Genomic DNA, 12,500 nt, shown 5'->3' with positions numbered 1-12,500 from the left:
TCGATATTATGCAAATAGAGGAATTTATCTGTAAAAATATGTGACACTTATTCAGTAGCCATGATAAAACTTCTTTGTTTTTAATGGTCATTTTTCACAGGAATTTTCAATGGCCGGATAACTGAAGAGATGTTGGCATGGGCTCCCACACTGGCATCCGAAACTCGGAGTTTTATCATGGCTACCGAATAAGTGTCACATATTTTTACAGATATATATATACACACACAGACAGTCATGGACCCTTAATATACTACCATCTTGTTTGGACACCCTTTGATTACTTCAGATGGATTTATTGCAAGAAATAGCTAGGTTCCTACAAAAGTTAATGTTTGAAAAACAAAATAGGGATTTTTAAAGAAATTTCTATAAAACTAGTTTGGAAACAGCAAATGGCTCTGGGGTCCACTAGAGTAATATAGTAATCAAACGGGGCCCACAGATAAAGAAAAAAATGGTTGAGAACCTCTGAGTTAGAACCATGCAACACCATTAAATCACACACACACACACCTCACCCACAGCAAGCCACCACTAAGTCGTAACACCACATCCCTGTACTATCATCTGAACACACAAACACCCCACCACTACAATCACACTACTAGTACTAATACTAGCCATTGTACTATTATGACACCACTACGAGCCACACGACCACACCAACATACCACTGACACAGCTCCATGCATGCTACCACCTAAACACACTGCCACACACCACCATCATAATCTCACTGCAAACGACAGCGCTCCATACCACCCTCTCCGTCATATGGCCACCCCTCATGAAACCACCCTCGGTATCGTACCACCAAGCCACACCACGCCACACAATAATAATAATAATAATGTTTTAAACACCAACTTACTTATCCTCCTCAATCAGTCGCCGTTTCTCCCGGTAAAACTCCTCCGGTGTCAAAGGTCGTGGCCCCGTGGGCACTGAGCGGATCTGGTAGAGTCGCGGTCCAGCACTGTACGGAGCTATAGGCGGCGCTATGAAACCAGACGGGGGTGGCATCACTGGTCCTGTAGACACACCTGGTTAATGGGAGAAGAAATTGAGATGGTCAGTAGAGGTTCGAGAGAGAGAGAGAGAGGGGGGTGGGGTGCATAAAAGGGGACAAGGGGTAGGAGGTAATAGAGCAAAAGGAGAGGCAGAGATGCAAAAGAGAGATTGAGGTGGGGGGGGAGAGCAAAATAGGGGCAGCTTCCATGATGTGCTACAAATGCAAAAAGCAATCTGATTGGCTGGTACAAAGACGAGCCAGATAATCTCAAGGGTTGTATTATCGGGCTAATGGATCAGTCCAGTCGATTTTCTTTGTCAACCGACTTTTTGGGCCCAAGGGATCAGCTCTGTTGTCTCTTAACGGTTAAGGACCTTAATGAATTAACTGTTACATAAAACTCCGCTGCCGGTGGTTCATCACAAACTTCACACCACCACCGTATACACTACTAGCGGTACCTTTACTTAATTTGAAAAAATATTTCATTCTGTATCGTTGCCATGGTTTTGATGATATTTAAATAACATCATCATCACCATCAATGTTTAACTTCTGCTTTCCATGCTGGCATGGGTTGGACGATTTGACTGAGGACTGGTGAAACCGGATGGCAACACCAGGCTCCAATCTGATCTGGTAGAGTTTCTACAGCTGGATGCCCTTCCTAACGCCAACCACTCCATGGAGTGTAACGGGTGTCTTTCACTGTCATCTTCATCATCATTTAACATCCATTTTCCATGCTGGCATGGGTTGGACAGTTTGACTGGAACTGGTAAGCCAGAGGGCTGCACCAGGATCCAGTCTGATTCAGCTTGGTTTCTACAGCTGGATGCCCTTCCTAACGCCAACCACTCTGAGAGTGTAGTGGGTGTTTTACGTGCCACCGGCACAAGGGTCAGTCAGGAGGTACAGGCATTGGCCATGCTCAAAATGGTGTATTTTATGTACCACCTACTAAATCATCATCGTTTTTAACATCCATTTTCCATTGATTGGAGGGGAACTTTCTAGGTGCAATCCAATAGTCATTAGTATTGAGAATACGCTTCCTAACAATGCATATCTTGTTCTTAGAGGGGTTAATGAGCTTGCAATAAGGATTAAAAACAAAGAAAACAAACAAACAGAGGCAGACAAAGTGAAAAACATAAAAGTAAAAAAACATAAAACATAAAAAAAGCCATTGGGGTTAGTAAGAAACTGACCTGGTGGTGGAGGGTGTGGCATCCTGTAGGTGGGGCCAGGCATCGTGGCGGCAGGCAAGGTGGCTCTCGACGGGATGTATGAGGCAGGGGTCTGTTGCTGTGCAGACGTGAGCACCTGGGGCATGTGTTGCATCACAGGTGCAATTTGGTGTGGGTGGCCTGGGTTGCGCACCACGGCAGATCGATCGGCCAGTCTGAAACAGAAACAGCAAAGAGATACAGCGTCGTAAACATTTGTCGCCAGCATCTTTTATGTCTCTATTTGTCATCACGTAACCCATTCAGGTTACTCTGGCAAATGTAATGCTTATTTATTCACATTGTTTTGAATTAATCATAAGTTATCTCATAGGTTTGAGATTTCTATGATGTGACTGCTTATTTTTAGAATGACATTGTAGGGTAGGTGTAAGAGGCCAGATATGGCTGGTTTAAACAGGCACAATATTTTGGCCAAATATGTCCAGTGTAACCCTTTAGCATTCAGATTACTCTACCAAATGTAATATTTATTCACATTGTTTTGAATTAATCATATATATATACACACACACATATGCTCTGCCTGATCCAGAAATTGAACCTACGACCACATGATATGTGTGGTTTAGTAGTTAGGGTGTTGTACTCATGATTGTAAAATTGTGGTTTCAATTCCTGGACTGGACAACACATTGTGTTCTTGAGCAAAACACTTCATTTCACATTGCTCCAGTCCAATCAGCTGGCAAAAATGAGTTATCCTGCATCCCATCCAAGTGGGGAATATATAGGCCATGAAATTGGGAAACTGGCCCATAGGAGTCGGTATGACTCAAGGTAAGTTTATCATTTTTACCAGTGGCATGTAAAAAGCACCCACTACACTATCAGAGTGGTTGGCATTAGGAAGGGCATCCTGCTGTAGAAACCTTGCCAGATCAGATTGGAGCCTGATGCAGCCTCCTGACTTGCCAGTCCTCAGTCAAACCATCCAACCCATGCCAGCTTGGAAAACGGACGTATGATGATGATGATGCTCTGTGTGTGTATGTGTGTGTGTGTGTGTGTGTATGTGCTTTTGTGTCTGTCTGTCCCCTACCACCACTTGACAACTGGTGTCTGTTTCAGTCCCTGTAACCGATGGAATAAGGACCGGGTTTAGTCTTAAAAACACAAAATAAGTACTAGGGTCGATTCATTCGATTAAGAAATTCTACGAGCTGGTGCCCCAGCATCGTTGCAATCTAACGCCTGGAACAAGTAAAAGATAAAAAAAAAAAATAGTAGTTACCTGCCTCTCATGGGGCCAGGCATTCTATTCATGTCGCGAACTGCAAAGAGAGAACAGAATCCTATGAGTTATCATAGAGAACGGAAGGGAGAAAAATGAAAAACAACAGAAAGTAAAGATGAGGGTAAACCTATGAGAAGATGGGTTTGAGGAAACAACACGAAGCCTTGTGAGTGGATTTAGTAAACGGAAACCAAAAGAAGCCCATAGTGTGTGTGTGGTTGTGTATGTATGTATGTATATGCATATATAAGGCCTTTGTGGAGGCGCAATGGCCCAGTGGTTGAGGCAGCGGACTCGCGGTCATAGGATCGCGGTTTCGATTCGCAGACCGGGCGTTGTGAGTGTTTATTGAGCAAAAACACCCAAAGCTCCACGAGACACCGGCAGGGGATGGTGGCGAACCCTGCTGTACTCTTTCACCACAACATTCTCTCTCACTCTTACTTCCTGTTTCTGTTGTGCCTGTAATTCAAAGGGTCAGCCTTGTCACACTGTGTCACGCTGAATCACCCCGAGAACTACGTTAAGGGTACACGTGTCTGTGGAGTGCTCAGCCACTTGCACGTTAATTTCACGAGCAGGCTGTTCCGTTGATCGGATCAACTGGAACCCTCGTCGTCGTAACCGACGGAGTGCCAACCACCATATAAAGCCTTTAATGTTGTTTTCAATGTTTAATTTTTCCTGTCTTGGTTTTTGTTTGCTACCTTGGAACCCTCCGCTTAGCAGGTTAAACCACTTCGTGGGAAGAGCTAGTCTACAAGCGCGTTCTGCCTCATCTTTGAAACGCCTAGTTTAGAATAGAGGCAGCTGATGAAGGAAAAGTTCCATAAATGGCTCGTCTGTTTTCCTATGTGTTCATTCTGATGTCTGTAAAAAAAGTCTGTTTTTTGTGCTTTATGTTCCCGTTCCTTTTTGACGTCCTGTACCCAGATATGCATCTATATACACATGTAGATGTAGGTATGTACATATATGTATGTATACATGCATATGCTCATATATCATTTATATATATATATATACACATATATATATATATATATATATATATATATATATATATATATATATATATATATATATAGTTGAAATTTACTGAAAAACAAAAGACAGGTGTATGAACAACAAGCAGGTGTATTAGTTTGATGCTCAGGAAAGTGATAAAGTCTTTTACATTTCGAGCCTATGCTCTTCAATAGAAAGGAATAAGAGAAAATAAACAGAGAGAGAATAAAAAAAAACTTGTGAATTTAGCAGTCAAACATGGCGACTCGTTGGAAAAAAAAGGGTTTGACAGGAGAGGTAGAAAGAAGGGGAGATAATAAAGTATTGGTGATTCCAAAATGAAGGTGCGTGTGAAATGTGTCTTGTCTTAAAAGTGTTGGTTGTCATTCTTTTGTAAACTTTAGAGGTGTTAGTGTTTGACTTATGCTTGTTTAGACAATGTTATTAGACAGACAGCTTTCATTGAGTGGACAATTATTAATGTTGTTGAGTTTATTCCTCAAAGACACAATATAGAATGTAATGTGCTGGTGGGCTTCTTTCATCTTCCATTTACTAAATCCACTGAGGGTGTAGTAGAAGAGACGTGCCCAAGGTGCCACGCAGTGGGACTGAACCCAGAAACATATGGTTGGGGAAGCAGCACTTACCTAGCTGTAACGGTCGTATGTTCCGCAGCCGAGCTCCCAACACAGGAACAGCCATACCCTGATTAATAATAATAATAATAATAATAATAATAATTAATAATAATAATAATAATAATTAATAATAATAATAATGATAATAATAAAAGTAATAATAATAACAACAACAATCCTTTACCTTATGTGGTTCTCCAGGTCGGTGGCTAATGGGTTTATCATCGTGGAGTGGATTCGGTCCCTGCTCACCAGAGGGCAGCCTGAAAATCAATCAAAAGAGAGAGAGAGAGAGAGAGAGAGAGAGAGAGAGACAGAGTTTAGCAGATCAGAAACAAACAGCTCTACAGCTGGCAACTCGTCATTAAACAGTAAAGGCAACTGCCACCCAAAGACAAATCCAAACCATTTAGCGAACCACCCAAGGTAACCTCTAAGTGGTTGCCAGAAATAACAGCCAACTACTGAATTAGAAGCTCTGATAATATAAGCATTATTAATACTGCATATTCAACGAAGCCCCAATGTTCAACACACACAGACATCGTTCATCGTCGTTTAACATCTGCTTTCCATGCTAGCATGGGTTGGACGATTTGGCTGAGGACTGGTGAAACCAGATGGCTACACCAGGCTCCAATCTGATCTGGCAGAGTTTCTACAGCTGGATGCTCTTCCTAACGCCAACCACTCCGAGAGTGTGGTGGGTGCTTTTACGTGTCACCCGCACGAAGGCCAGTCAGGCGGTACTGGCAACGGCCACGCTCAATATGGTATATTTTATGTTCCACCTGCACAGGAGCCAGTCCAGGGGCACTGGCAACGATCTCGCTCGAAAATCCTTACACATGTCACGGGCACAAGTGTCAGAAAGGCGACGCTGGGCACAGGTGCCATCCCAATTTCGCTTTCGCTTGCCCCAATAAGTCTTCGCAAGCTGATATATATAGATATATATATATACATATATATATATAAGAAAGTACTGCAGTCAATTTCTTCAGCTAAGTTCCTTCAAAGCAGTGCTAGGCTCCAGTATGGCCACAGTCCAAAAGATGAAAACAAGTAAAAGATAAGAGGTACAAGATAAAAGATACCTTGAATCTGCTGGCGCAACTAACGGGGTGTGAACCGGATGCTGAGGGTGTGCTCCAGCTGGGGCTGCAGCCAGTGGAACCCCTTCCGCTGCCGCTGCTGCTGGTGCTGTTGCAGGGGCCACCACTGCTGCTGCTGCCGCCGCTGCAGCTAGCGGAGCAGAGGTGGCAGCAGCTGGTGGTAAGGCCTGTGCAGCAGTCTTCTGCATCTGCTGCGGCATGCTGGGAAGTTGCGCAGTTGGTTGCAGCTGGTTCATCTTCATTTGGGCCTGCTGCGTTGGTGGTGGTTGTTGTTGTTCCTGCTGCTGTGATTGTGGTGGCTGTGGCTGTTGTTGTTGTTGCTGCTGCTGCTGGGCTACTATGGGGTCCCGTTTCACCTTGGTGTAACCGGTCTGGTTGTGGTAGTTGATGACTGCCTGACGTAGGAGGATGTTGCTGATCAGTTTGTCTGGGGAGACATCTATCTCGTGGCAAGACGGGCACTCGTGGTCCTCGCTGTCCAGGAGGGCATTGCGCACACCTGCAAACGAGAGAAGACAAAGGTTTAGGGTTAGAGACAGAGACAGAGAGAGAGAGAGGGAGGGAGAGAGAGAGAGAGAGAGAGAGGGCAGGAGAAAGAGAGGGAGAGAGAGGGCAGGAGAAAGAGAAGGAGAGAGAGGGCGGGAGAAAGAGAGAGAGGGAGGGTGAGAGAAAGAGAGAGAGAGAGAGGGCGGGAGAAAGAGAGAGAGAGAGAGAGAGGGCGGAAGAAAGAGAGAGGGAGAGGGCGGGAGAAAGAGAGAGAGGATGGAGAAGAGACATGGAGAATAGAGAAAGACAGAGGGAAAGAGAGTCAGATATGGAAAAGAGAGAGACGAGGAGAGAGAGAGAGAAAGAGAGAGAGATGGGGAAAGTGAGAGGGCAGTGGATGAAGAGAGACAGGGACAGAGATGGGAAAAAAAGAGAAAAATGGAGAATAGAGAAAAATAGGCAAAGAGAGAGAGGGAGATATAGGGAAAGAGAAAGAAAATGAGCACTCAGTCTAAAAGCTAATGAGATAATGCATAATTAATTAAAAACAGTATGAATAAATTAATAATTATCGCCAAGCCGACATGGCAATCCCAAATATAGGACGAATGCTGCGGTGGATTAGCTCCAAGAGGCCATCGCCTCTAGCTAGCTATGTGACACACAAACCTGTGTCCTTTATAACCTTCGAACTGGGGCTCGGCTGCTCTGCATTGACAAGGGGCAACACCCTGAAACTAGTCTAGTCTGCAGATGCCAAACCAGCAAGGGGAAGCTGCTGACCTCCCCTGTTCGAAGGTTATAAAGGACACAGGTTTCGTGTGTCACATAGCTAGCTAGAGGCAATGGCCACTTGGAGCTAATCCACGGCAGCATTCGTCCTATATTTGGGACTGCCATGTTGGCTTGGCGATAACTATTAATTTCCAGTACCGCTGCCGTAGTCTCCTTTAGAGAGACTTAGAAATATTAATATCTCTAGTATGAATAAATATTACATTTGGAAGAATAATCTGAATGCTAAAAGGTTAATGGTGAGATGCTGCGGATATATTTTTTCGGTAAACTTTTCTTCATGGTGAATTGATGGCAATGAACTTAATTGGAATCACCACTGGCACCAAGAATATGGGTGAACAAGAACAAAAACAAGTTAAACAGTAAAGGCAACTGCACCCCCAAAAGACAAATCCAAACCATTTAGAAAACCACCCAAGGTAACCTCTAAGTGGTTGCCAGAAATAACAGCCGACTACCGGTTGACCGTTGCCAGTACCGCCTGACTGACCGTTGCCAGTACTGCCTGACTGGCCTTGTAGGGTTTTCGAGCGAGATCGTTGCCAGTGCTCCTGGACTGGCTCTTGTGTGGGTGGCACATAAAAGACACCATTTCGAGCGTGGCCGTTTTCATGCGGGTGACACGTAAAAGCACCCACTACACTCTCTGAGTGGTTGGCGTTAGGAAGGGCATCCAGCTGTAGAAACCATGTCAGATCAGATTGGAGCCTGGTGCAGCCATCTGGTTCACCAGTCCTCAGTCAAATCGTCCAACCCATGCTAGCATGGAAAGCGGATGTTAAACGATGATGATGATGATGATGGTAATATAAGCATTATTAATGCTGCATGGAAACATACTTACATTCGTCACAAAAGCTGTTACCACAGCATGGTATGACCACAGCATCGGTCAGCAATTCATTACAGAGAGGACAGAGGAGCTCACTAGGGGCAGATACAACGGCAGCAGTGGTCACTGGGGTCGGGTCAGGCAGGAATGGCGGGCGTTCCTTCTTGCCCATCTTGTAGGCCATTCTGTTGAGAGAGAGAGAAAAAAAGCGACAAAGAAAATTAGGTGTAGACCAAACACAGAGGATGGCTGGTTGCACCCCCTAAAGAAGAGGGGTTATGAGTTCACAAATAGGGGTATATCAAGAGGGTACTATGGAGAAATGCACGAGTGGCTGTGTGGTAAGTAGCTTGCTTACCAACCACATGGTTCCGGGTTCATTCCCACTGCGTGGCATCTTGCCCAAGTGTCTTCTCCTATAGCCTCGGGCCGACCAAAGCCTTGTGAGTGGATTTGGTGGACGGAAACTGAAAGAAGCCCGTCGTATATATATATATATATATATATATATATATATATATATATATATATATATATATATATATATATATGTATGTATGTATGTGTGTGCGTTTGTGTGTCCCCCCAACATCGCTTGACAACCGATGGTGGTGTGTTTACATCCCCGTAACTTAGCGGTTCGGCAACAGAGACCGATAGAATAAGTACTAGACTTACAAAGAATAAGTCCTGGGGTCGATTTATTCGACTAAAGGCGGTGCCCCAGCATGGTCGCAGCCAAATGACTGAAACAAGTAAAAGAGTAAAAGAGTATAGGGTTGCACGTTGGGATTAAAATATAAAATTGGACAATTTCATTACCTGGGAGCAGACACAGACACACTCTTATATAAAAGAATCCAGCCATCGCAATAAGAAGTACTTACGCATCAATAGTGGGCACAGCAAAGTGACCGGAATGGGTGAGCAGTGCACCTGGATGGTCAGGACTATCCACAACTGTGAGGAAACTCAGCGGAATCCCAGTACTCCTTTTAATCTTCATGTCTCCCATGTTCGGTTCCTGAAAGCACAATGGTAATAGATCTCAAATCTACCAAACTTAAGATTCTCTGAAACACACATCACCACATCAACCACTTTGGAATTTAAACTCAAAATGTAAAAAACGGACGAAATGCCACTAAGCATATCAACTGGTGTGCTAACGATGCTACCAGCTTGCAGCCTTAATAATAATAATAATAGTAATAATAATAATAATAATAATAATAATAATAATTCTACGCAAAACACTTTCAATACAGTAAACATAAGAGCACCACAGCACATACCCAAGGCGCACAGAGCTGCGCTCGGTAGTGAAGTGAAAGCACGTTATAAAAATAAAACTACTGAACAATAATAATAATAGCTTTCTAATTGATGTATCAATACCAGCAGATGACAACGTTTCTCTAAAAGAAATGGAAAAACTTTCAAAATACAAAGACCTGGAAATAGAGGTAACTCGAATGTGGAATCTAAAAACAGAAACAATTCCTATCATAGTAGGTGCCTTAGGTATAATAAAACAATATTCAGACAAATACATAACAACAACACCAGGACTTGCAAATATATATAACATACAGAAAATTGCACTACTGGGCACTGCACACATTCTACGCAAAACACTTTCAATACAGTAAACATAAGAGCACCACAGCAAACCACAGCACATACCCAAGGCGCACAGAGCTGTGCTCGTTAGTGAAGTGAAAGCACGTTATAAAAATAAAACTACTGAACAATAATAATAATAATAATACTGAGCAAATATAAAGATCTTGAAATAGAAATTAGCAAAATGTGGAACCTGAAGACTAAAACAATACCTGTTGTCATAGGTGCCCTGGGAATGATAGCAAAAGGGGCTGATTGCTACCTAGCTCAGATACCAGGAAACCCTAAAATGGCTGAAGTTCAAAAGATAGTGCTCATGGGAACTGCCCGTATCCTACGTAAAATACTGTCTATGTGATCTCAAATTTTAAAACAAACACAATTTTCTTATGGTTTCTTAAACATTCTCTAGAACAACACTATGTACAAATCCAAATATATGGTACCCTAGGCATAACACCTACATGAACTTCTAACTTGTTGTCTCTTGAGGTCTTTGGGTGAGACTTGGATCCAACTTGTACAAATGCAAAGCAAAAGTCAAACATAAAATAATAATAATAGTAATCCTTTCTACTAAATGCACAAGGCCTGAAATTTTGCAGGAGAGGACTACAACTGGGGTTGATGTAATCTACCCAGTTTTCCCTTGGTGCTTATTTTATTAACCCCGTAAGGATGAAAGGCAAAGTCAACCTTAGTGGAATTTGAACTCAAAACATAACAACAAATAATAATAATAATAATAATAATAATGATCCTTTCTACTATAGGCACAAGGCCTGAAATTTTGGGGGGAAGGGCAAGTAAATTACATCGACCCCAGTTTTCCCTTGGTACTTAATTTATTGACCCCCAAAAGCAAAGTTGACCTTGGTAGAATTTGAACTCACAACATAAACACGAACGAAATAACACAAAGCATTTTGCCCGGCATGCTAACAATTCTGCAAGCTTGCAGCCTTAACATTGAGGACAATAAAAACAAACAAGAGGGTGACAAAATACTTACCCCTTTCAGGGAACAGGAGTAGATATAGTGGCCCGGTTTACCACATTTGAAACATACATAACCAAGAGGGGGTGTACCTGACAAAGCCTTGCCCTTACTGTAACTGAAACATACAAAAGAAAGAAGAAAATAACAAGAAATTATTGAATATAACATATAAATCACCACCACCATCATCATCATCATCATTTAATGTCCGCTTTCCATGCTGGCAGGGGTTGGACAGTTTGAATAGAGCTGGCTAGCAGGGAGCTGTCCAGACACCCAACTGTCTGTTGTGGCAGTTTCTACAGCTGGATGCCCTTTCTGGGGGTGAACCACTTAAGAGTGTGCTGGAAGCATTTTATGGGCCACCATCGCTGGTGCAAGATCCTTTCTCACTACTTTGTCACACATCTTCCTAGGTCTACCCCTTCTGCAAGTTCCTTCCACAAATAGAGCCCGGCACTTCTTTCTACAGCTGTCCTCATCCATACATACCACATGTCAAAACCAGCGCAGTCTTCTCTCTTACACACAACATCTGATGCATCTTATACCCAGTTTTCCTCTTAAATCATTTACACTATCATAGATGCACATTGACATTACCTATCCACTGGAGCATGCTAGCTTCATTTCTTTCAAGCCTTAGCAAGTCCTCTGTAATCAAAGCTCATGTTTCACTGCCATGTAGCATAGCTGTATGTACACAGGCATCATATAATCTGCCTTTCACTCAGAGCAATTTAAATACTAAACAGTTATTAGTTGATACAGGTTGGCTCTGGTCTGGTATGAAGTCAGACCTTACCAAAACAGATAGGTACAGATTAGTTAGTAGTGCAATATGACTTCAGAAAATGAAAACTTTTTGCAAATCCACCAGCCCTTCTTAGTTGTCAGTCACATCTCATGACAATGTTAATGTAGCTACACTTATAGGCAAAACTTTACGCACTATACTTCAGAAGCATCTACCCCACAACATAAGTACTGTAAAATATTTAACAAAAGCACCATTAAAATTTCATACTCTTCCACTCCTAACTTCCATCAGCTTTTCCCCCCATCTTTTAACACCACAAACTCAGTCAAACAAATTAACACTCTCAGACCAAATCTTTTGACTGCATCAACACCAATAATTGTCCACTCAATGAAAGCTGTCTATCTAACAACATTGTCTAAACATGCATAAGTCAAACACTAACACTTCTAAAGTTTACAAAAGAATAACAACCAACACTTTTAAGACAAGACACATTTCACACATTTATTCTTTTAAATTAGAGTATCCCAATAGGTCAAATCAAACCATATTGGCTAAATATATCCATGTTTACAAAGCAAAACCATAGCATACAACCTCAAATGCAAGTATGGAAAAAATAGACAGAGATGATGATGAACACACATACACATTAAGGGATGGTCTTATTTCAGGAGTGAGAGGCCAAAGAATCAGCGAAGATACCTTCTGGAAGGGGAGAGGAGAACG

The 12,500-nt window shown here is 42.6% G+C and overlaps 1 protein-coding gene across 2 annotated transcripts in view; it reads right to left on the bottom strand.

Moving 5' to 3' along the window:
• LOC106874965 (uncharacterized) overlaps window positions 1-12,500 on the bottom strand; it is a 73,284-nt gene that overhangs the window by 22,274 nt on the left and 38,510 nt on the right. For both annotated transcript variants that reach the window (XM_089344910.1, XM_089344911.1), the window contains exons 6-14: window positions 11,021-11,123; window positions 9,270-9,406; window positions 8,395-8,567; window positions 6,249-6,765; window positions 5,336-5,414; window positions 5,161-5,218; window positions 3,500-3,539; window positions 2,227-2,420; window positions 875-1,046 (exon numbers count right to left, since the gene is read on the bottom strand). In XM_089344910.1, coding sequence (XP_089201036.1) covers window positions 875-1,046; window positions 2,227-2,420; window positions 3,500-3,539; window positions 5,161-5,218; window positions 5,336-5,414; window positions 6,249-6,765; window positions 8,395-8,567; window positions 9,270-9,406; window positions 11,021-11,123 — 1,473 coding nt within the window. The remainder of the gene's footprint in view (window positions 1-874; window positions 1,047-2,226; window positions 2,421-3,499; window positions 3,540-5,160; window positions 5,219-5,335; window positions 5,415-6,248; window positions 6,766-8,394; window positions 8,568-9,269; window positions 9,407-11,020; window positions 11,124-12,500) is intronic.

Source organism: Octopus bimaculoides, chromosome 29 (assembly GCF_046866305.1).
Source record: "Octopus bimaculoides isolate indiv1 chromosome 29, ASM4686630v1, whole genome shotgun sequence".
In the NCBI taxonomy this organism is placed as follows: domain Eukaryota; kingdom Metazoa; phylum Mollusca; class Cephalopoda; order Octopoda; family Octopodidae; genus Octopus; species Octopus bimaculoides.
The sequence above is the reverse complement of the archived record's forward strand: the minus strand, read 5'-3'. Positions and strand labels throughout refer to the sequence as shown.